The sequence below is a fragment of the Prenolepis imparis genome, unplaced genomic scaffold (genome assembly GCF_030444845.1).
Source record: "Prenolepis imparis isolate NDT839.2.m4 unplaced genomic scaffold, iyPreImpa1.0 SCAF_1, whole genome shotgun sequence".
NCBI classification, from domain to species: domain Eukaryota; kingdom Metazoa; phylum Arthropoda; class Insecta; order Hymenoptera; family Formicidae; genus Prenolepis; species Prenolepis imparis.
In genome coordinates, this window is record NW_028141159.1 from 14,649,985 (window position 1) to 14,677,030 (window position 27,046).

Consider the following 27,046-nt stretch of genomic DNA (forward strand, 5'->3'; position numbering starts at 1 on the left):
AGAGTTTGACGACCTGAATAAGAGAAGGTTATATGCCCGGGGCGATCATAATTCATAAATCGTAGCGAGTTTCGAGTCGAGTCGAGTCGAGCAATCGCACGTACTTCCTTTTTTTCTGACGAATTTGCATATCCGGTTGTGCTGGCGGCTCACGAAAATTTGCATGGCCGGCTGCGCAGCCAGGTAATGGAATTGGTATGGCAGTCTATAATCCGCATTGAGATCGACCGTCTGCTCAACCCGAAAATCAAGCGGTCTACCATCTACGATCGATACCGATAATAACGTGCACGTGTGGTATGACAATATGGTGAAACCGGAAGATTAGAAATTCCGTCGCGCATCCCATATCCTATCAAGCAAAAGCTATTGGAAATATATATGATGGACAGAGCTTTTAATGGTATCAATTCGGAATTTGTGAAATAAATACAAACGTCAAAGCCCAGTAAAGAGATAAAATCAATCTGCATCTCCTACGTTGCAAACTGTTGCGAACGGAAACCCTTCTCGTTACACAAACAATATCGAATTTGTTCAATATACTTTATTTAATATTTCAGAAATCTTTGTTTTACTCTAAATGTAAGAGAATCAGATGAAGAACTTGATTATGTAATCAAGAAGGAGTTGTATCTTCGAGAACCAACCGATACCCGATATTTCGAATATCTGTAGAAATTCCAAGCGAACGATACAAACAACGAGCAGATTAGAAATTCCGCTGTATCTATGTCCAATCATTTCCGTGAAAGAGAAACGCCGGCAGGGATAGTCGTTAATATTCATCTCCGGCTGCCGGCTCTTTAGATTCGTCCTGTCCCCAGAATTGGAAAGGAATCGTAGCTCGATACGTCTCCGGTAAGAAGACAGCCCGTCCCTTTTTTCTTTTTCTTTTTTTTTTTTCTCTTCTTCGTACTCCTCGAGAACCCGTTCTCGTCCTTTTCTTGCAAGGAATCGGCACCCCATTGGTAGGATATACGTTTCGCATTATCGATGCGAACCGAGTTCGTAGCCGCGCACTTCTCGAAGGTATCCCGGAATAGTAAGAAGTAAGCACTCGGGCGTGCGCGCGAATGTCGAAGTCTCTACAAAGTGAGGAAAGGGCCGCGGAGAAGTGGCAGAAGAATGCGAAGCGAAACTTGTGCGCCGAAAGAAGGAAAAGCATTACAGGAGGAAAGAAGACGCAAGGGAAAAAGGGGAGAGAGAGTCTCTCTCTCTTCGCGTGAAGAGATTCACTTCGATTAATAAGTTGGCGGCGTAAGCTCCATCTCCATCCGCCCGGACGGATTTCGCTTCTTGGACATTCGCGAGAAATTTTTTCTCATTTCAATATCGTTACCTACACGCCTTGCAAATTGTGAGATGAAGCTCGAGAAGTTTAGCGAAACATAAATTTAATGAAAAGATACTTTTTTTTTTACGAAATGTACTAGACTCTGCGATATATCACGATAATATTGATAGTTGATAATGATGAGGGAAGAAAAGTGCGTTAAGAGATATCTATTAATAATATAATCCCAACGAAACTTGAGACTTCGCAAATTAGCGTCATAAAACGAGAGGAACCATGTAACTCACAGAGAGATCTGCAAACGTAGCCATGTCATTATACCTTGACGAAACGTACGCTAATGCGAAACGCTTCGATGAGCACCATAGTTGCTCAATTTGCCAACTCTCACGAAAGGGAAGGAAAACAGACGAGGTGAGATCCCTTGCTCATTATTTCGACGAAAGTTTCTGTATGCAAACTCTCTTAGATTTTCTGTTCATTTGCACAAAGATAACTCGGAAAATAAATTCTATTCATCCTGCGCATGATGAGTTTATAATTAACGCACAATAAGTTTATATCAGAATATCTCATGTAATAGTCCGTGTGTTGCCAAGATAAAGAATTTTTTATTTTTCGTGTATGCATGTATGAAAGTTTTTTCCTTATCATATTCGTGTTTATTGTATATTTTATACATTTTTCTTTTAATTTTTACTTTAAATTGAAAAATACAGACAATAATTTTTTGAGATAAAGTCTCTACATACAATTTTCATTAGATTAAAATGCAACCATATGAAAATTTCTTCCATAAATTGAACTACAGGACATCGAGTGTTTTACAATGTCTACATATATTACATAATAACCATACCAATATTGATTAATAAATACTGCATATTTCATTATTTATCAATTGTAATCATTTTAATGATGAATCCATTAACGCTTATCAATTATGTACCGTATGTTAATATGCATCACAATCCACGATTATTTATACAAATTGAAATAACGCCGGAGAATAATGTTCGTGCCTATCGGCAAAAATAAATGATTACATTAATAATATGTTTTTTTTTGTTCGCAGTAATATTAATTCTTCTTGTAATATATAGATTTATAGATTAGTTACATTCCTCTGCATAAGAACGCAATTATTTTTTCGATCCCGATGAAATGTTCCAGAGATGTATTTCGAAATTACTTTCTTCGATACGGGTGCTAGTCATTGTATCGATTTCGTGTTTCAATCAACGGGAATTTTTTTTCTCCTGGCATAAATGTTTCATTTGCATGCAAATAATGTCTGCGGCATTCATGCAGTTCTAGATCCTTTGTCTTGCTTTACTATCGGTTCAGGTGCAAATTCGCGATAGTCTAATTCCATCGTCTACTAATTGCGCTGAGCCGACGAGTATGGATGTGTATGATATTTGTGTACACAGATTATTATTCCAGTTTTGCGGCGCTTTCTTCCTTTATCTATGAGTTCTTTGATCAATTAATTTTTCTCCAACAAAAATCTAATTAATATAATTGCAAATTATTCTCTTTCAAAATTTTCTTCAACATTGATACGTTTATAAATTATTATGATGTGTTTTTTATTTATATATATCTCATGTAATGAAAAGAGAAATATAATCCGTAAATAATTCAACAAATCGCGCGTTGCAAAGTCGCTGTCAACAAAAAAAGAACTGCGTGAATTTGATCGAACTTGACGCAGAAGATTTGATAAACCGCGTGAGGATGCACGATGAAATCTGCATGTTCTAACAATCAGAACGAAACGATTTCAAGTATTCCACGAATTGGCAATTTGATTGAACGTGGAAATGAGTTATCAGAAATGGAAATCAAATTTCGAAACAGGAAACGGTGGATACAGTCCAAAATCGACTAGTAAGTTCGTCGCGAATGCGATGCAATATATCTCGTTTTATCCGCTGGCATGATCATACTTCGCGACAGTTGCATGTTGCGAGCACTAACTAGATCATACATATTCGTGACGAAGTACTTCATTTATTCGCTTTCATTATCTCTTTATTCCGTCAGAAATCTTTCATCATTCTCTCTCTTTCGTTATGCTTTATATTATGCTTTATATAAAAAAGGATTCATATGGATATATATCTTTATTACAATGTACTCTATTAAGACAATGAAAAATGAATATATTACTCATCTCGAAACATAAATTTAGATAGCACAAAAAATTTGAAAAATTAAAAAAGAGCGTTAATTAATAACGTATGAATAAAGCAAACTACACAAGATGCAAAAATTATGATTTAGAGATATTATAATAAATTGATGCATTTCGTTGCAAGAAGATTTATTTAAAATGACAATAACGCGATTGTCGTCGAAATTAATAATGAAGAAAAAAAATTCAACAATACAGCTGCACTTTGTTTCATCTAACAGCCAAAAGTTACAGACGTATCGAAGAAAAAAAAACTTATTTTCGACAAAAAAAAGCTATTACGCCTCGCCATTGAAATAATTATGAAATTCGTCGAAGAGTGACAGCGTAAACCAAGAGTTCATTCTCCTGTTTCTATCACGTCTTCATCTCTCTCGCCGACCTGATTACAACCTCTTTCCTAGTTGCTTCTGCGCTTTGATTCAACGTGTTTACCCTAAGCGATTCAGCGACATATATAACATTGTAATGTGTCATACGTGGCGTCGAATACATTATGACAGAGGGATGCGAGGGATGCACGTCCGAATCCCTCTCTTTAGTCGCATTCGAGAGAAGGCGAACGGCGTTAACGGCGTTGCGGCACTCGAGGTGAAATTTCAGGCTTCCGAAAGCCGACATTTCCGACTCGACGCGACGGGCAAATAATTGGCCATCCGCCAAACACAGACTCTACACGTGCTAAACGTCATCGCTAGGCGAACTCGCTCGGAGAACGCGCCGATACGACGACGAATTTCGTTTCGTGATTTCCGTCGCGCCGCGTTGTACCCACGGCAGACATGTGACGATGGACACGTAATTCACGCGATGACACGCCGAAAGCAATAGTCACCGTACATACAATATATATATAGTATATACATACATACTGTGTACAGTCAACGATTGTTTGTGTACAACTACGCTTATTCACTTTTGTTACGTAGAAAACTCGTGTCAACAACTGTTTCCGCCGAGAGTTTCTCTCTATCATCGACAACAAACGATATTTCTTAAACTTGCTCGCGACGTATTGTCATAGTAATTCATGAAGAAGTGATTACTTATTGTTAGTGTATGAGAAACAATTATTTGCAGATGCAGAATTGTTTATAAATGATATGTCTGAAACACTGGCGGATCCTGGCGGGGGGGGGGGGGTTTAAAACCCCCCCTTGCAAATTAAAAGAAACAGTTTGCTGAATTTGTTTAAAAAATATAAATAAAAAAAACAAACATTAAAGAGCTATCGACGTCAGAGAGAGGATCTGCTAGTGTATATATATAAGTATAAGATACACTGTAAATTATACTCATTACGCATTCAAGGAGTTAAGTGTAGATTAAGTCAGACATAGGACGAAATGATGAGATAATTTCATTGCACGAAAATAATTAGGTGAAATTCTTTATATCTATATAATATATATTATATTTATATAATAATGAGTATAATTTACAGTGTATCTTATACATACATATTGTATATATTATATAGATATAAAGAATTTCGCCTAATTATTTTTGTGCATGAAATTATCTCATCATTTCGTCCTATGTCTGACTTAATCTAAACTTAACTCCTTGAATGCGTAATGAGTATAATTTACAGTGTATCTTATACGAAATTCTTTATATCTATATAATATATACAATATGTATGTATAAGATACACTGTAAATTATACTCATTACGCATTCAAGGAGTTAAGTGTAGATTAAGTCAGACATACGACAAAATAATGAGATAATTTCGTTGCACGAAAATAATTAGGCGAAATTCTTTATATCTATAATATATACAATATGTATGTATAAGATACACTGGAAATTATACTCATTACGCATTCAAGGAGTTAAGTATAGATTAAGTCAGATATACGACGAAATGATGAGATAATTTCGTTGCATGAAAATAATTAAGCGAGAAATTTTTTATATCTATATAATATATATATATATATACACTGGCGGATTTCCTGGGGGAGATCCCTCCCCCCCTGCAAATTAAAAGAAACAGTTTTGCTGAATTTGTTTAAAAAATATAAATAAAGAAAAACAAACATTAAAGAGCTATCGACGTCGTTGATCGTGGAATAAAAGCTAATCATGAAACCAAAAATATTAAATAAAATAATTTTGCAACCCCCCTCCCCCCCGCTCCCCATTATCGACGTCAGGATCCGCTAGTGGTTTGAAATATTATAATTATTTTTCTTTTGTTTTTGTTGTTTCATTATTTCTGAAAATTTTTAATCTATAATATAGTTGATATATCATTTCTAATACATGTATTTTTCGTATATTTGAACTTTCCTCATTTATGTAAATTCTTAAATAAATAATAAAATTTTAAATTAATATAAATATTAAAGTAAGAAATAATTAAACAATTAAATCTATCAATGCAAAGAAACGTTTACCATATTGCATCTGCAATATTAATTTTGTAGATTATCTAATTCGCTATTATAACGCAATAATAGTTAAATGGGGCAATGGTCTGCGGTTTAATTGGGTAACGGGTTAAGCACACACAGATGCTATTTACCACGAGCTAAGTGAACCGTAACGAAGGTAGCCATCGAATGAAGTGCTTCGGAGGTCGATTGACGAGAGAAGAGGAAACGTGTCGTTAACAAAGTAATTTTTCAAACGAGCAAGCATTATTCCCGAATTAAACCGATAAATGAGTTTTATCGAACGTACACGTCGGCAAAACAAATTCGATATAAAATAGTTTTTTATTATGTATATGTGTGTGTAGATATATGTACATATAGTTTAGATGAAGAGACAGAAATTATATCGCACATATTCGGCATCACAAATTAGAGATAATTTTCCGAGCGTGACGTGCGTGAGATATCGTTATTCTCGTAATTAAAAGTGCAAAGCTTCTAGTTTGCGTCTGCTTGATAACTTTTCGAATTATTTCGAGAAGCGAATTTTATATATGTAGTTATACAAACACATTATATCCGAACATTTCCCTCTCTTTTCCGTCCATTTAGTAATGGTCAATATTTCACGCGCTTTGTGTGAAATTCTTCTGTTCCTACAGGACTCATAAAAACTATATTTGCAGAGGGGAAAATCGCGATGACATTGTCTTGTATCTCAGAACATAGAAAGGTAATATCTGTTCACTCTATAACGCTGGTGCGAAGAAAACTTACGCTTCTCCGGAGTATATGTTCTTAAAAATTGATGCTTTTATCACGGAAGCAAAATTGATGAAGTCGGTGGAAACTTCTACATTACACTTTTTTCTTAAAATAACGTTAATCTATTGTAATGTCAACAAAGTTATGACATATCTCTGTGAGAGACCCTCCCATCCCCAACCCCTCTCTTTCTCTTTCTCTCCCGTGAAGAGAAATTAAATAACAGAAACCGAGCGGGTTTTATAAAAACCTCTATGCTAACTAAATCTCTCTTTGTTTTCCCTTCTTATTTAAAAAAAATAGAATTTTCAATTTCATCTACATCGTGCGATAGTATTTGTTCTATAAAGCATATAAATGTCATAAATGATTTGATATATTGCGGTGCATCAGTAAAAATTATTTAAAAATTCAAAAAATTTATTTGAATCACTCAAAAATTATTTTTAATTTTCTATATATTCTTATTAGACCGGATGGTGTATGGTTTCCTGAGGAAACTACAAGTCGCGATGTACGTACAACGAAGAATCGTAAACCACCAACCGAAATATTTACGAACATAGTCGTACACTGGAATCCAATTCTTTTTACAACAAACTTTTCAACCGCATTCATGGCTATAATATTTTATTTTATTGAATAAAGTACTATCGTGATGAATTAAAAATGGATTTATAAATTTAAATAAATTTATCATAAATTGTACAATATATATATATATATATATAAGATTAAAGAAAAGAATATAAATGAGAATATTAAAATTAATTTCACAATTTATTGCAATAAACATCTTTAATTAATATTATATCCTATTTTAATTCTCATATAAATCTATAGCTGTTTATGAAAAAGAAATGTTTAAAGAACGTTTACCAATTTCGTGTTTCGTTACAAAACAAATAACAGCAAAGATACAAAACGATATCTAATCGGATTAAGAAGCGATAGTGCAGATTGCAATGTCGCTTGCAGTAGCATGAAAAAGGTTGAGATCAAGTGGGATCTTATGAGAGTTGTTCTCTTGTTCAACGAAATATAATAAATAGCATGTTGTGACCAATTCTGGCAGATCTCCAGACTGTTGCAGACATGAATCGTCGTTGGAAGTTATAAAAGGGATATGTGCTCAAGGATGTAATATTCGAAGGTGTAATCGAAAATATAATGGTGCACGAAATAAAACGGTGCAATAACAGAGGTATTCGTATTAAAACGATAAGAATTTAAATATCTAATTAACGGGAAATGGGCTATTAGTTTTTAAAATTCAAATAGACCATCTATACGGCATTTTAAAAGAAAATGTAGAATCGACTATGACGCGCTAATGTGTTGCGAAGAATTTTCATTTTATTTTAAATCTTTTCTCTCTATAGTTGTACGTGTCTCTCTTTCACGACAAGCTGGATTTCCCGGAATATTTTCTCGCTTCTGACATAATGAAATATATACAGCTAAATCGACTTCCTGTTATTTAAGTAGACGTATTAATCTCACAAGTGCCACTTTTTCTCCTCTCATAACTAGAAGTGGCACTGTCCCACCCCAACAAGTTTATTAATCCGATGAGCCATGAGTGTAGAAATACGCAGCTGAACGTCGGTAGATTTATCACGCCAGCGGACGAAGACGAATGTTCCGTAAAAATTAATGACTGTTACTCCTCCACAATAACGAAAGCACGCGCGGAAAGAATCATTGCTGTTTCGATCTATTGTTCTATATGGTTCACAACATAATGTGCGATTATTAATCAAACAGGTTCAAAATCAGATTTTAAAATGAGTAATTGATAGGATCTGAAATATATATGTCGATGATATTTTAACAGCAAATTTTTTTCAACGATTATAATAAATAATCTTTATTTATCATCTTATTTAAAGGTATCTTTGATTTTCTTCGAATTTTTCTTGTAGGTCTACAATAATCTATAAATATGAAAATATAATTGTTAATAAAAATATAGGAATGACAAGCATCGCATACGCAGTGTTTATATTGCGCATCCATTTTCATTTAATTGCGAATTCATAGCGGGTCAAGCATGAGAACTTTAAATTGCGAGATTATCTTCGAGAAATCCAGTCGCTAAAACTTAAATCCTGTAAAAAAGTCTTTCTCGTTTCTATTATAATTCGAAATAATTCTTTTCACCGCTTCGGTTATCTGTAAATTGATTAGCAAAGTCTGTTTAAAAAGTCGACTTTAAGTGTTGCGTAAAGACGATTAAAGTGTAACATCGCAAACTTGTTAATCTCGTTGAAAAATTGTAGATAGGTAGCAGTATAGCTGAATTATGATCCGCGGAAAGGAAGGGCGAAATTACAACGGCTATAACTACAGTTCGCGCTCGTTTCAGACTTCACAAGCGCAACCGTTCAAATTATTTCCTCGTTCTAGGGGAAATTACTATCGTGCACTTTTTGCGTCCAAGTTCTTTGCATCTTTCCCGTCGACGTTATCCGACGGGCGACCGGCGCGGCCCTTCCGGTAATTTGCTTTTTCCCTCCTGGTTTGCTTCCCTTCCTTTCTGCAGCGTGCTGCCCGCTACTCTTCCTCTTTCTTGAAAATTTAATCGCGGAGCCGCGACGTCGCCTTTAATGCGATTCTTCGCCGCGCGTTCCTTCTTTTACCTTGCCTCGTTTTACCGAAGTTTTATTTCATGCCGCCGACATCCGCCGACGCGAGACTTTCTAAAAGAGCTATCCGCGTCCGTTGCGGTTAATAACGGCAACCTTCTTCAAAGGACACTCGCTTTCAAGATCTCGCGGAGAAAAAAAAACCCTACATCGGTGTTTCGAAATTACAGCATCGATCGCTTAATATCACCAGCGCCATCGAGAAGCCGGAATAAATCGGTTTTCGATATTAACGAATGCCATTCTATGGATTGGTTAGCGAAATTAAATACGTTCTCCAGTTTGTATGGAACAGAATCACGGTCTAAATTTTGCAATCGTAAGCTGAATGCGAGAACCAATTTCGACTCTCATTCAATTTCGCCTTGCTTCGACTCCCCCGTTCAAATAACGTTAACGTTTTAAACATGCTTACAACGAAATACGTATAATACATTACCTACCTAATCAGTCGTGAAGTTACGAGTTAATACAAGACTTTCGTAAATTTTTTGTAAGGAATTTCATCTTTCGATTTTCATATACGAGAGCGTACTTGTTTTACGTTCTACAACGATTTCACGAAGCGCGGAATAAAATACTCATCATTGGTATTTATCGAGATTAAAAAAATAATATGGTTAATATAAATATATTGTGCGCAGTAGGTTAATACTTTTTTACAATTAATGAAAAATTTAATTGTGACTCGAGAAAAATGAATATAAAAGTTGATTATTTTTATTCTCTCACTATTTAACTATATTACTACAATGCGCACGGACGAGATCAACAACTGAAATTACTGTCTGCCCGTTTCACGTCGAATCAAATTACTTAGCCGTTGGCAGTACATAGGGTCGTAATTGCGAAGGAAACTTCTCAAAAGATGCTTAAGTTCGGCAAAACTTTCTCCTCTCTTAGGCTCGTCCTCAAATTTACATTTTGCACGTTCTAGCGAAGAAGAAGACTTTGCAGTCTACGGCGACTTTTACCAATGCAGTGCTATCGGCGGGTATAATTAAACTTGTCGTATATCCTTTCGGGACATCATTTCTATTATTCGCGAGAACGGCACGCGCACAGTCTCGAATACTACTAGAAGAGAACTATGTCGGCACGTTCCATAAAACTTCATTACCCTTCCGCGGTTCGTTAACATGCGACTACTTTCTGTTGAGCAGCAGTGAACGGATGCGCCGGACAGAATTGGCCCTGGAATGGTAATCACGGTACGGCGATAATAATAGCCGTCGCGGCGGCCACCCTGTTCCTGATGATGACATCGCTGACGATGACGGTACCCCCGATAACGAATGTACTACCGAGGAATGAGCCGACGGTTAGCAGGTAGCTCGCGGGCATCCTACATGAAGATATCGCTGCTACTGTCTGATCCGATTACATCGTCCATGTAAAACCTAGTAGTCTAGGGCTTCCAGTTATGTATGTTACTATGTATAGAATAGATAGTCGAATAACGATGATTTTTATTCTCTCGAGGAGCCTACGAAACACGGAGAAGATTGGCGTAACGCTATAAGCGAATCGATCGCAAGATTATCCATAACTCGTATACCGTTTACTTTTGAACGTGTTGTCTTTCGATGTAAATTGTTGATCGCTCTAATAACGAAAAAGGGAAAAACGAATGACATGATAAAGCAATGTCCAAGACATAGACAGAAATAAACCTACTGCCCTAAAGCAACGAAGTGAACATGAAATCGTTATCAAGCTAAGAGATCAGCTTCATTTTTGTGATTAAAGCATGACAAATGTTTCGACAGAAGGAAAGAAAACGAAGAAGGTTTGGACTTCCGTTCATGTTTTCATTTGAATTCTCCGACGAAAGCATAAATGCGATATTTATTAGTGATCGGAGTGTTCACAAAGTGTCAAATATAGATTATACACAGGGGTAATTATAATAACTGAGATATACATATATATATATATATATATGTATATATATATATATATATATATATATATATATAATATAACGTTAGCGCAGTAACGAGCGGCGTTCTGCTCAATATTCGCTCCTTTTATGATGTCTGACAGAAAATGCATCAAGATAGGTACCGATTTGTAATCTGTACAAATTGTAATAAATTATAATACGAACTGTATATACGAGATTTCCTGCCTTATTGACTCGCATCACTGCGTATTTTATCCAGCTTTCAGTCTCTTATTACGCATTTTTTCTTTTTATATTTACACAGCAGAATATCCTTTTTTCCATCTTAGAATAAGATAAATTCAAGCTCGTGAGGTAAGTACATTTTATTATCCAGCTACATTATCTTCATTGTGTATTTATCTTTTCTTCGTTGTGTATTTATCCTTTCTAACGATCGTCTCATTGGCTTATACATACATCTGCTGTAGCACTTTCATTAAAGATTTAGTATTCGTACGTATGTATAATTTTGCTCGTATAAACACTCACAATCGGAGAGTAAAGTAAACCGGAATAATTTCAGATTCGTGTGCTTTTAAGGCTAAGCCTCAATCTAGAAGATGCTTTCAAACTTTCATACCTTCAAAGCGAGTTAACATTGACTCATTCACTTTACACGAGTACACGTTTACACGAAGCAATCTTAACCTTCTCGTCATCAGTATAAAAATAATTATCAGCCTGCTACATCGGCTTTACCTCTACGCTCTATCTCTACGAAAATGTTTCTGCATCCTACTTTCTCGTTTCGCAGAAACATTTTAACCTTTACGTTTTAATTGAATTAATCTCGGGTCGAATCAAAGTGTCTAATATTCGAAAGCATTTTTCTCTCTTTAAGTGAGAATGTACGAAGACCTATTCGTTATACAGTATGTTAAAATAGGCGTTATATCAGTTTGTATAAATAAGGTTTCCCAAATTGAGAATACAGAATGAGCTTCTTTTAAACGTTTATTATTATTTAAAATGTTATCGCAGCTGTGAAAATACGATAAAAATATAATAAACCTTCAGCCTTTTAAATATCACAAGATATTATTTTTGTACAATTTTTTAATGTAATTGCATAAATTTTTATAGTATTTTTCAAAAATGTCGTCATAATTTTCTAAGGAGATGCGGCGAGTAGTTTGAGAAGTCTCGCTGAAAGCTAAATACAATTTTACGGAATAAGGAAGGGAAGGAAAAGAGAGAAACGGGAAAAGAAACGAGAGAGAAGTCACGAAAGTAGACGCGCGTGAGCGGATTACCCACTCCAAAGGGATTGGCAAATTGTAGGAACCGGCTTATAAGTGTTTCCACCCGTAAATTAGGTCGCCCGTAATTCCGCCTCTCCCGCGAAACCGGTATATATCGTCCATGTATGACGGAAATCTGCAGCGCTGCAAAAGGTGGTAAGGAAGACGAAAACGTAATTGCGATGGCCGTGAAATTGACGTTAATCAAACAAGCACGGGAATGTAAGGACGCAGGGGCTAGCCATTCGGTCCACTTGGTACGTCGTCGAAATTAAAACTCAGCTACGACTATGCGGTATGGGTCGCACGTGTCTGACGTCTCGCACGTGCCGCACGTGCGGTTCCACTACTTAACGTCGCGTGACACATGGCCGGCAGAAGCCTTGATTCAGACTACTTGCTCCGACATTTCATACCTTATCGCCTCGCTTATTCGAATTATCGTTACATTTTCTGCGTTATATCAGCAATGTAAGCAGTTGTAAACGCAAAAAATAAAATAAAATAATATGTATATATATTTACATATATTATCCTTTTCTAAAAAAAGTCCTTTTCTAAAAAAGATATGTAAAGTCGATACTCGCCTATATCGAAGTTTATTGTTGTCGCTTTTCCGCTCATTGGCTGTCAAGATTCGCGTTGTGCGTTATATTCGTAGCATCGAGAGACTGTCATCGCGAGGATTAGCAATTTGACTGTTCAAAATAAAGTTAAATATAAAATAATAATATTTTAAGTTTTAAATAATATGTTATAATATTTTAGACTCGATTAATATTTTTGACAGTTATCAGCTGATTTCTGTCAAAAAATATTAATCGTGGATAAAGTATTATAACATATTATTTCAAACATATTATTTTATTTTATTTTATTTTGAACAAACTGTTAAACTACTCTCGATGCTACGAATATAACGCACAATACGAATCGAAACAGTCAATCAGCATCGCAGAAAAGATGCAACAATACTTGCGAAAATCGACTTAACATGCCTTTTTTAGAAAGAGATGTTATAATATTTTAAATACGACTAATATTTTTGACAATTAACAGCTGATTTTTGTCAAAAAATATTAATCGCGGATAATATATTATAACATATTATTTGAAACATTATTTAAATATTTTCAACATATTATATATACCCCCAATTACTGCTATAAAAAATGTTATAAAATAAACAATTTCTCACTCACCAAGACGTATAATAGCGGAGTTGCAGTACACAGCACACATTGATCTGAAAACAAAATATTCAAATTATGTATATATACATATGTGTGTGTCGAATATCTCATAAACAATATATCAACAATATAGTTTAGAAAAAATGTTTTTATATTGCATACCTCACAGTTGCTCCGCTGTCGCCCGATACCTTCCCAGGTCTCCTCCTCCTCTCTTGGACCGTCATTGCTGCTTCGTAACACTCACGACACTCGCGAAAAAAACACGAATAATTACGATTGTCCGACACTTTACACGGCATTCCCGACATGCGAAACTTTACTCCGACGCGAAACACTCCCGATGCGCACTACTTTACGCAGCACTCCCGACACGACGCGTGAATCGAACTGTGTATCGCAATGCTACCTGTAACAAATAAAACACATACATATTAGAATAATTTTATTATTTCGCATTATAACATACACAATATAAATATAAATATGTAAGCTAGAAAATTTAATTAGCAAATTTTCAATTTATTAATATTTTTTGACAGAAATCAGCTTTAATCAGCTAATTTCTGTGAAAAAATATTAATCAAGTTTAAATAAATTTTATATTATTTTTTGAAAAATATTTTTTTTAACATATGGTGCGCGCGTAGCGCGCGCTTATGTTGTTCTAGTATATATAAAAATATATAAGTAATATTAATATATAAATATATAAATAAAATTATTTTAAGTAACATACAAAAGAGATGAATACAATAATATAGTGAAATTTATAAAGTTAATTAGAAATTCTTTGCTATTCCAATTAAAATATAATATATTATATATGTATATATAAAATAGTAATTAAATTTTAAATTTAAAGTCAAAATATAAGAAATTTGTTAAACAATTTTTTATGTAAAATATAAATAATTAAAAATTAACAGATTTGTTTATTTCAATAATTTCAACTTTTCCTAATTAAGTTAATATAACAATGTGTAATACAATAGAGGTTTCTGCTGTTTTGTTGTTTCTATTGCGCTAATAGTAATAACAGAATATCTCAGAACTTTCACAAGAATTATACTCCTGTAGTATAATATATAATTTGCATTGATATACTGAATAGTTTACACCTCTCGAGTATTCTATTTCAATAATTGAAGAATTAATACCTCTCCCCAAGAGTATTAAGGACAACCGCGCGAATACCTTGAAGCAGGTCTTATCGTAAAGCCCTGGACATCTTATCCGATGAAAGTTTATACCGAACTGAAACTATCTATTACTCCTAGAGTTCGTTGAATTGTGTTCCGGAAAGAAGAAGAAGAAGAAGAAGACAAAGAGGAACAGAGAAAACTGCAGATCGTCATTCCGATACTTAATCCACTCAGCTACGAAGCATCAAATTACTTTTAGTAGAATCTAAAAGCCTTGCTTTCCAAAAATGTCTCGTTATTTCATAAAATTGTTACATGTGTGCAATTTATTGAAATTAAAGTATTAATTCAAATAATATTCGAAACAAATTTACATCTTATTTGTTTGTCATTATTGGATATTTTTGTCATTGCCATAATATATATTTTTTATTATAGAAATAAAATATTCTTTTAGTATCAATAATATAATTTTAATGTACTTTTAATACATAATCTTAATACTACAAGTAATTATAATATATTTTTTATCAATTTAAAATTTAGTTTGTGTGCCTGGATATTTTGTTTCTTTGAAAAGTATTTCTCGTGATATCTGAGATTAATCTCTTTTATATATAACACATTATTTATTAAACCTGCTAACAAATGTAATTAAATAAATCGAGATAGGAATCTACTTGTAAGATGTTGCAACTAGCTATTTATATGTACGTATATATGCACTATGTACGTATGTATATATGTATGTGTATATATATATATATATATATATATATATATATAAAACAAACGTTGTGCCATCAATTTACTTCGTAAAAATTCGTATACACATAGTAAAAATCGGAAAGCATTGGACCATCTCGTTAACGATTTCTGCAATTCAAGCACGCTTTCGATAACTGGATGCATCAAAATCCAGCGATGATAGCTACCGTTCGTTACATTCATGTTAGTTATCTCCAAGCGACCAGTTTCGTCCAATTAAAGTCACGTAACAAGAACGACTGAAGAATACAAATCGTAGCATTTACGGTGAAAAATCTGGCGATATTGAAGTATCCTAAAAATGAATTGTGTCAACGCGTTCTAATTGAAATATAATTGGAGCTTTGACTATTCCGATGCATTTCTGTGATAATATAAAAATGTGATTTATTACATCGAACAATTCTTTTTAGACTCTTCGTCAATCGTCACACAAGAGACTCTCGAAGCATAATAGTATACTTTGTATTAAACTTCTAATTCCATCAACAACGTAACTTGAATTGCTAGTTTAAGTTCCGATTTAGCACGAGTCTTAGGTCAGACTCTGTTAACGTGAGTTTCTATTGGCGAAGTTTGGTTCCGTTAAAGAGATCTAGTGCGCAATGAAACAAGACGTTATGCATTCGAACCGCAATATAATGTGCCTCGAAATAGTGAGAGAAATTGAATCAATGGTTCGTTTAGCATGAAAGTCAATTTGTAAGGTGGCAAAAATAAAAATAAATCGTTACGCATCAATTTATCGAGGACAATTTATTTTGATCAAGACATAAGCGACTTCTATATTACACTACTCCAAAATTAACGATGGATCTAAATATAGTTTTTCATTTACGCCAGAAAAATTGGTAAATATCATTGATTTGTTGTAGCAAAAAGGTTGATGAACGAGAGGCGAAATTGTCCGAAATGTAATACGTGGCGGAACGAAGAAAAAGAATCACGGTAGAGATGGACGAAAGGAAAAGCGGCAAAAAGTGGCAAAAAACGGGCACGATAAAGAAGGCACGAACACGCAAGACTGCCGACTTGGCACGCTAGAAGTGAGAGGATATGGACCGTTTCCGTAAACCATCAAGAAATTGCATTAACATGGTTATCGCCGACAGCAAAGGCAGAAAATTCCCTTAGGATTCGTGTGGCTCTTCACTGCGGGAAAACTTCGGTAAGAAAAAAAAAAGAAGCGCGACAAGACGAGGAAAGTTGAAAAGTTAACAGCTAATAAGTCGTCTCCACTGAGAAATTTCACAACAAATATTTGTTTTCTCATTATTTGCATATTTTACCATTTTTTTGCAAATTTTGAAAAAATATAGTTTTATTTTATAAAAAAAATTTTGAAGATTTAGATTACGCGATGTAATATTTGTACACGCATATCATTGATAGCTTGTTTGTATAATTTGTACAAAATTCCTTTAAGTAGAGAATTGCGAAAGTATTATCCGTGAAGATAAAAGAATATTTTTCGATAGATCGGCACAAAACTATTGTACATTCAAATATAAAAAAAATACGAGCCTTCAAAGAGACGCCGCGCTGGTACGTCATTACAATAGTCATTAGAATAGTCAGTACAATAGAAGAACAAAGTTCTGTATTCACATTCGAGGACGGATTCTTAGCACAGACTTCGAATCGGTTAAAATGCAAACGTAAGCGATCCGTAATTGGCGATAAACTGTTCGGATGGAAAAAAAATTAACGAACAAAAAGGGATCGTGTGTGACCTTTTCTTTTTTCCGCCACGAATTTATTTACGTTTTCCTCTTTCGCAGTTTTTTGTTTTTCATTCCCTCAGATCGACAAATTAATCGCTCTTTCGGTAATTTACGCTTTGCGTATTCCGATTTTAGCAAAGTAGAGCGTGAACAGTAAGCGACTGATTGCGCGACTAAAAAAAAATAAAAAATAAAAGGAAGGTTACAGGATGATCGAATTAAAGCCAATTACGTGAAAATTTTTGTCCTCCGTCTGATTCATGCGCGCCGGCATTCGAAATTCATTAATTAATTACGTGAAAAAGACTGACCATGAGTGTAACCCGACAAAAAAGTTCTCGGGCAAAAATGGATTCCGGCATACAAAAGTGCGACGAACTAGACCGGCCTGATGAGCCTTGATGATACCAACCATTTGCACTTTTAATTAAACGTCGTGACAAAGCAATAAATTGGCGTAATAAATTGGTGCCGCCAGTTCGGAGAATGGCGACATAGCCGATATGAATTGCTTTAGCAGTGTAAAAAGTAAGAGTAAAATTTGCGATTAAGCGTATTGAATTTAATGACAGACAAAACTTACTTTTCTTGACGTTATATTCGTGTATAAAGTAACGAGAGAAGAAGAAGAAAGCAAAAGTTTAATTAGCTGAGGTGTATAAAATAATTAAATAATATAGTTCTTTATGAATTATATATCAAATAGAAATAATGCATATCGGTACTATTTATTAAAATAATATTATTGTCTACCATCTCTCTCACGTTAAACTTGTCGGTACGGAATGCATATTAGTATCAAGCCGCGGTTGTGCAAAAAAAATCAATGTCACCATGATTCTTTGTTTATTCAAAGCCTCGCAAAAGAAGATAAACTCAAGAGACTAATGCAACGTTGTACATCTCATTAAGAGAAAGAGAGAAAACTATTATATATATGGAGTTGCGTGCCAGTATAATAAGAAAATGTTTGCGCGTACAGTATTATTAGTATACGAAATACTGCAAAAGCAGTAACTTCAGAACAAATCATGATTTTAGTGCATCCCTTTTTTTCTAGGCAAATAATAATATAATAGCAAATATTAATATTTCGCGTGATGCTCCGATAAATCTCTTTATAATATTCAAACCTTTTTATTTCTTTCAATTTTTATTCCATTAAAAAGCAACGCGGCGATATGTCGCGCCGCTGCAAGTCGCGACGGCACTATTAGCATAATAATTTAACGTGCCGTCGGTTCGAGAAATAATTACTTAACAAGTTAGACAAGCTTAACCCGCGAGAGAGATAAGGCAGGAACGGACATTCTTGGCACAATAAATTGAATCATTGAATATAATTTTATATCCTTCTCTTCCTTTCCTTCTTATCTATTTTACGCTCGCGAAGGCACTTGAGGAGCATAATCGATCGAACAAGAGTCAATCGAAGATGCATTTCGCTTATCCATTATCGAAATCATATGAGTTTACGTCATGATGAGTTACGGACGCGTTTCCTCGCGTTATAGAACATATCACGAACGAATATACATATATGTATATGTATATATAATATCGGGGTTGGTGACCGCTTTCGATCGTTTCATATCGAAATACGATCGTTTCGAAATACGTGCGCGCGTGAATCGACAATCATATAATTACTTAACAAATTATTCGCGCGACAGACGCTTAATTGAATCGTGGAAGGCAGAACGGAACGTTACTCGCCCTAGAAGCTAATCCATCACGATTAGCAGCCGCTGTTTCTAATTTGACGCTCTCGACGTTCTCCATATACATACACGTGTCCGATAATGCCAGCGTGCATTTATCATCGGATTAATAGCGAGGTGCTTCCGCTATTGCGAGACTCCGCGAGACTGGCTTCGCCAACGTTTATCACTGACCTATCAATTCTACGGCGGTTCAAGATACACCGACAGAGAGTTAGACACGTGTCATTTCGAGGGACTTATATAAAGTACATACTAAATCTTATGTTATAGGTATGTATAATTTATATATGTATATATATATATATATATATATATATATCTTCTCATTTATAAAAGTCCTGATTTTCTCTAAAGATCCTTTATTGTATAAAAAAAAAATAAAATATTTATGGAATGATAAATTTTATGTAGGATAACTTATAAATATTAAATGGATAATTTAAAACCTTTATCACGATCAAGTGATCATAGAAACAGGAAACACGAGCCCATTCATCTGCTATTGCGAACCAATTAGCGTCACGACCGTTTATCACTGACCGATCAAATTATCCTATATATTCAATGGAAGTTCAATGATACATCAGCGAGCAATGCAATCATCATTTCGGGGAGACATCATTTTCAAAATTATATCATTGTAACGGTACGTGGAAATTATAGCGATAACGTGGATCACACAAATTCCCCTCAGCCTGAGAATATGAATATATCATTATAATGTATCATAATGTGCTGAAAATACCTTTCACGTATGATGTATTAATTTAATAAGTATGCGTATTATAATTCCTGCATTGTTGGTGGATCTACAACATTCCATTGTTGGCTTTCTACACTTGTATTCTCACGTTTAACAATAATATCATTTATGTTGCAAAATAGGTTTTATTTGTATTGTTGGCTTGAGAACATATTTATCAGAGTATAGAGAACAATGAACTTTCATATATATAGAGAAAAAAATAAAAGTGTGATACAATAATCCTCTATAGGATATTTAATATCACCGAATGTTGACACGTGTCTCGAAAGATCGACGTTTCTAACAGAGATTAATAGATTAATAGACGCTGTAGCAAAGATGGAATGTTTAACATATATCATAAATGAATACGTATAATATTTTGCAAAAAGTATATTGTTCGTTCCTCTATATAAGTCCTGCGAAAAAATGCGAATGTGATATCCTATTCTTTCGAAGGATTACATGTTGATGCTTCGTATAATCGCTATACGTAAAGCCCGATTTCAATTATTTACAAATTCAAAACAAAAATCCATTGTATAATTCTATGTTGCGCAAGTATATGTGTGCATCCTGATTTATGTATATGTCTATTCTGATATGTATTTTGTACATACATGCGCACATTTCACCTCTTCAAATATTTTCTGCGTCACGCGATACGTAAAAATTAAATTGACATTCCAAAAAGACATTCCAAAAATTTTGTTCGCAAATTATACACCGTCTAAATTAAGCTAAACTTAAGAAGAAAATAAATATATACCCGAACGCTAATAGTGCCAACACTTACGCGGATTAATTATGATTGAGATTCGATATAATGGCAGATGTGAGAGACGGAAAAGGACGCTGTAATCAGCTATCGGAAACATCTAATAGCATCAAACAAGACGGCGACCTTAGTTAACTCAACGACCGTCCCTATAATCATTATCATTATCATTCCTTACGCCATGTAACGGCAGACTATCTCATTTCGTGCATGGCGACGTAAGCGACGGCACTGTTAATATTGCAATCTCGCATAGGAGGACTAGACTCGGTTGCAGGGTATCGGCAATTAAAATTCACGCCGTCGTCGTTAACCTTTACTCACGTAGGTATCCATATATACACGCAACAACGGGTTAATACGCATCCACCGTACCGATGACGGGATACGTATTCGCGAACGCACTTTGTGTTGTTACGTGATGAAACAGTGATGAGATGATGCGCGAGTCAGACGCACATCGCAACGTGTATGTACAATAACGCGAAAAGCTGTTTCTTGTTTCGTGAACGTAACATTTACCGGGAAATGTTCAAAACTATTTCTCTTCAATTTCAATGAGTTTCGGGTATGCGTATTACAGTTCCTACTAAAAAGCCTTCTATATACGTTCGCTAATTTAGAACAAGTTTAGAAATTGTGAAACATTTTGTACGGGAGATATTTCAATCTCATCCGATACATCATCGAGAACTGTTGAAACGCTCGAGAAAACAGTTTGATAATGTTCGGTTAAATTTTCAACGATCCAAGCTCTTTAGTATGTGCGCTTTTAGCGGCGACCTGTTCGGCGGAAACTCCCTAAGCGGCGGAATCTACCGCAAGTGATTGCGGGATTGCGATAGTCTTAAGCCAATCCTGTTAGTTCTTGTCTTATTCCATCTTATCTTATTTGTTTTATCCGACAAGTAAGATAAGATGCCCCTCAGTGAATATTTCCGTCAGCAATCGAGAATAGTATGCACATGCGTGCATAATAATAACTTATTATTATGTAAAAGAGAATTCCTGAATTCTAGTTTAATAATCTATTTTCGGATGCATTTTCGCCAAATGTGTTAAAATATATGATATTTAATTAGTTGGATATTTTCGATTGTTTATTTCAAATATTCATTTATTATTACTATTAATTGCAAAAAGTTGTCACAATTTTATTTTTTTCATTACGTAATAAGCGTAATACAGCATATAAACCATATATAAATACATAAAATTATTTTATATTCGCTATTTAGAGATGACATTTTACATAGAAATATTTGAAAAAGAGAAATACGCGTGAAATAAAAATATATATTTCTCATAAAAGATTTTTTATACTATATGCAGACCTGCAATATTACGTCATATAGTGCACATGAGAATTTAACGAATTTGCGAGCGTAATGATAATCACACGCGTGGTTGAGACAATCGTTCTTTAAATGGTGAACGATCGTTAAGAATAGCACATGGCAAACGTATATATGAATCGTTATTTGTTTCACTCTAATATCACGAAAACCCGAGAAATGCGTGTATTCCATTCCGTTTATGAGCGAGCTCATACGTTAATATGCTATTGCACAACACACCAATACCAGTAAATGGAGTGGGCAATTATGCGACGATGTAAACAACAATCCGGCCCAGTGCCACGATACTAGCAATACAAACGAAGCGATTGATGCACCGTGCAGATCTGTTCTCCTATCTCCTATCTGTCGCATCACGCCGTAATACTGTCAATGCTAATGCGACAAAAGTGACAGCAAGTGATGTTATAAATAGGAAATATTGGAGAATTATGTTACCACTCTTTTGATTTACAGCTTTTCCGACTAATTTCGAATCGAGTATTTAATTAATATCAACAACAAATTAATATATATGTATACATATATTGTATATTACAAAAATATTTTTGTATTCATTTTTATATATTCCGTATAAAATAATTAATATTATAAAATTATTATTAATTTAAAATTATTATTAATTTAAAATTATTATTAATATTAATTTAAAATTATTATTAATATAATTTAAAATTATTATTAATAAAATTATTATTAATATTATAAAAGTATTTTTAAATTTAAGACTTAAGATATCTAAAGTGAATATTTTATATTACACAATTATAAATAAAATTATTAGAGCGAAAACAATCGATCAATTTTACAAATAGCAAATAATGAATTATATAACTTAAAAATTGCTCACCTCAGGGTTGCATCGTCCGATGCTTCCCCAGGTCTGCTCCTCTCGTGTTCATTCTTGTCTGGCTGCTCCTTCGTAGCAGTCACTTGTGACACTCACTCGCGTTAATTACGGTCGTGCGAGCACTAATTAGCAAAATACTATGATTGTGTGGTACTTTTGCACGGCACTGTTAATCATTCGCGATGCGCGACTTTATTACACTGTAACGAGAAAACAAGAGAATTTATGTACCGTGAGATTTATCTGCTGTTAACAAATAGTACGTATTAAACATAAAAATCCGTACTGTGTGGAATATTCGAAAATATAGTTTACTGTTTGCAGTTATTGGATTCTGATTGAATAATTAATTAAACGTCGCTCGACACAAGAATCGATTCATTTCGTACTCGTAATGTTTCATAAATGATCAAAAAATTTGAGAACAATAAAGGCAATTTAATCCTAATATCGCATACAATTCGATACAGTTGCGAGTTGATTCAGTTGATCAAGACACGTCATAGAACATCAGAAAATAAACATCGCGCTTTAAATTTTTTGCCGATTTACATGTATTTTACTAATCAATTTTCAAACGGAAAGAACATGCAGTAATACATGAATCGCAAAATCGAATGATTAAAGCATAATCCGTATATGTATATCCTATATATACTTATATTAGAATTCAAAAAGCATTATTAAACAAACTGATAATTATTTGTAAAGAAACGATTCAACCCGCGTGGTTAATTAACTCTCGTGATTGATGATTTGTAAGTGTACTGAAACTATTTATCAAAGCAATTATTTTGTTCAATTTATACATTTCAAATAGAAATCGAAGTGACAAATTCTAAATTATTATTTTATTACGATTAATTATAGTTACGGATTAATTACAGTTATATGTATATGAATAATTATATATATGATTATTATTATACAGGGTATTTCAAAAATAGATGTCCAATTTTAAGAGTATAGTCTATTCATTATAAGAATAAAAAAAATCATATGAATCATAATGTGGATCCGAAAACGTTCCCTTCCCAATCGGATAATTAAGTTCTTTTGATAATTAAATTCTGATTGCTTTCATTCAAATGTATCTTGCTTTTGGAATTTTTCGTTGATTTAAACGTAATTTAAATCGCGCAGAATCAAGTAAAATTTTCAAGTAAAAATATTAATTATTGCATATATTAATTATTTATTAATAATTGATTAAAATTAAAAATATAGAACTCATCAATTTATTCTATAATACATTAAATACTTTATGACAATACAAAATAAATGTTATATTATGTTTGGTTTTCACTTTTTATGTAAAGCGCGCTATTGTTTACACCTAGTCACCTTGTTGTTCGCGCAGCAAACTCGGTCAAAAAGGCAGCATTGTGAGACGCTCCGTATGTCGTGGTATTGTCGTTTAAAATTCAATTATTCTTTGCAATTATTAAGACACGTGAGTGCTCTTGTTCTCTCGTTACAATATAATAAAATCGCGTGTATGATTAAAGTCGGCAGTGCCGTGCAAAGTACACGCACGATCATAATTAACGCAAGTAAGTGTCACAAGTGAGTGCTATGAAGGAACAACCGGACAAGGATAAACAGAGAGAGAAGACGAATAGACTTGGAAAAGCATCAAGCGATGGTGGAGCAACCCTGCCGTTTCCAACTCACATAATTCATTAGTTTTTGTTTGTAAAATTGATTGTTTATTTTTTTCTACGTCAGTAATTTTACTTACATAATTATGTAATACAAAATATATTATTTTTAATTAATTTAATTTTGAGAAATACTTAAAATATTTATTATAGGTATATATAAAATATTTCATTTTTAAAATTTATGAAAAAAATATTTATTAAGATTTAAAAGGCTCAGAATAATTAATTCGAGATTTTTGTTCATGCATATACGTACTAAATTACTATAGCAATCATCTCTGCATTTTATTCTAAAATATAAGTATTGTGCTTTTTAGGATGCCTCTACAATATATCGTACGATATATGAAAAATAGTTTTTTAGAGCTTAAAAAAGCTCACTATAGACTGTAGACCGATATTTATACTATCGTAAAAACCTCAGTAATAACTTATTATAATATTTTCTCAAATTTAATATCTGGAATATGTCATATGATCTAAATTGAACATCACATTCTTCAATGATAATATAGTCCTGTTGATTGATTCATCTTGATGAGAGACAGTATCACCACGAATTGCGATAGTCGCAGCTGCGCTTATTTCCCAAGAATAATGTTCAAAAATGAAACATCACGATAGATAAAAAATACCGGCAGCTGCGACGCAAAATGTGCAGTAAATTGAACGGCGCCATTAAATTATCAGGACGTGAGGCGTTTCAGTGCTACTTTTTTTCAGTTCGCCAGCCCCTTTAGCGCGAAATTATATTTCCATTACGCACGACTGTATTTAAGCCATTATGCGTGATCGTTGCCGCACTTTTCACTGAAACGCGATTAACCTAGATTCGCCAGATGTTCCGCACACAGGGCACGATTCATATCTCAGTCTCCTGACACTCTTGAAAATACGGATAATTATGAAAATGCATAAATCATTTGAGATGCACAGTAAAGATAGCCGAACGTTCGTGACTGCAAACAGTAAGAAATGAAAGTTAATATCCAATATAATCTTTAATTATTAATTTAAGACAATTTTTCAAGAAAGAATTTGAAGACTTTGATTATATTTCGTGCTGCTTTCTTTGCGTTTCTTTTTTTCTCGAATAATGTTATTAAATACGATGAAATTACGTCTTCTTCGTTGTAACTGCAATTTATAGAAAGGTGCCTTGCGTGCGCTGGTATCTTCTCGTAGATTTTCATGATGCGGCGCACGGAGAAATAGCATCGTTACAAAAATAATCACGACTGTGTATCACAGAGTGAAAAGAAAGAAAGAAAGGGAAGAAGAGAAAGAGAGAGCCACGGGAAAACTCCCCACTCTGTGGAGATATGGATTGGGTTCAAAGATAATTTAACTGTACTCCTAATTAATGTTACCGGTGTAATTACGTTTTCCGTACAATTTGCAAGTATGCGGGCGGGAGGGATAAGAGACAATGGTCGCCAATATCGAGTCGCTTGGTACCACACATTCTCGCGAAGGGAAGTGAAAAGGGCGTTCGCACTACATTAATTTCTGCTTGGAATTAAATCCCAGGGAAGAACGCGATTCTCTTACGCCAAATTAAATCTTTTTCATATCCGATCTGACATATACATTACCTTCTTAGCGGATCATTTATCTTATTTAATATTTCCGCACTCGCTATCATTCTCTGAAATTAATGAAAGTGAGGATGTTAAGACTAGTACAAGTCCAATCAGACACACAGATATTTGTACAGTACAGAAGTCTTGAAATAGTATTCCCAGAAATTGTTTCCAACAGCGGTACCACTTCCGATTCTTACTCGAGTCTCCTCTTTAGATAAGATTAAATATAAGATTATATATATATATATAGAAATTAATTAGTCGAAGCGCTAAAAATAATATAGATTTAATTTCTTCAAATTTTCAATAGCACTTTAGAAAAATGTATAATACTGCTTTCTATGTGTTAAGAGATTAATATAATAGAATTTTTCGTCTTTCCAATCCTTTTCGCTTTTATCCATTTCATTCTCGAGATAATAACGATTCTTGTTAAAAATAAAATTTTTTTCTTTCTTTCTCTCGCTTTCTCTGTTTCTTGCCTTCTTATTAATAAAATATTGCAAATTACATTCGCACTTTGTCGTTTCGCAAACGCTGTGAATCGAAGCGTAAAAACTACGCAGCAGAAAGTCGTCAAACAGCAGGGGATAATATATTCTTGGCATACGTTCTCACACATATACACACGCACACACACACACACACACATATCATGTGTAAGAATCCAGCCAAGAGATGCAGAAGAGATCGCGTTTCGCTAGTTGAGACAAAAGAAAAGGAAATAAATATACAATTGCACGACACTCTCGAATCTCCAACACGGCAAATCTTCTTAAGAAATCGTAGACATCAATGGCTGCCATCCAAAAATATTTCGAGACGAAATTCTTGCTTCGGTTGCATTGGGAATGGAGGACAGGAAGAAAAGACAAACAAACAAGAAGGACGACTTTTCCGTTCATCCTTATGTACACACATAAGTATGCAGTTTTCGTCGAGGAAGAACGGGACTTGGAAAAGATTTATTCTCGTGTCCATCTCTTCGATTTTCGTACGTCGTGACTCGATTTTCGTAAGCGTTTTGCG

At 34.0% G+C, this 27,046-nt stretch overlaps 1 protein-coding gene across 2 annotated transcripts in view; it reads left to right on the forward strand.

Annotated features, from left to right (window-relative positions):
* Positions 1 to 27,046, forward strand: part of LOC145944589 (roundabout homolog 1) — a 133,214-nt gene that overhangs the window by 82,210 nt on the left and 23,958 nt on the right. Inside the window, exon 6 of one of the 2 annotated variants that reach the window (XM_083053041.1) lies at positions 10,457 to 11,387. The exons of the other annotated variant lie outside the window; for it this stretch is intronic. Within the exon in view, the coding sequence (XP_082909167.1) occupies positions 10,457 to 10,626 (170 nt within the window). The 3' untranslated portion in view covers positions 10,627 to 11,387. Of the gene's footprint in view, positions 1 to 10,456; positions 11,388 to 27,046 lie in introns of those variants that run through there. 2 annotated transcript variants of the gene reach the window in all.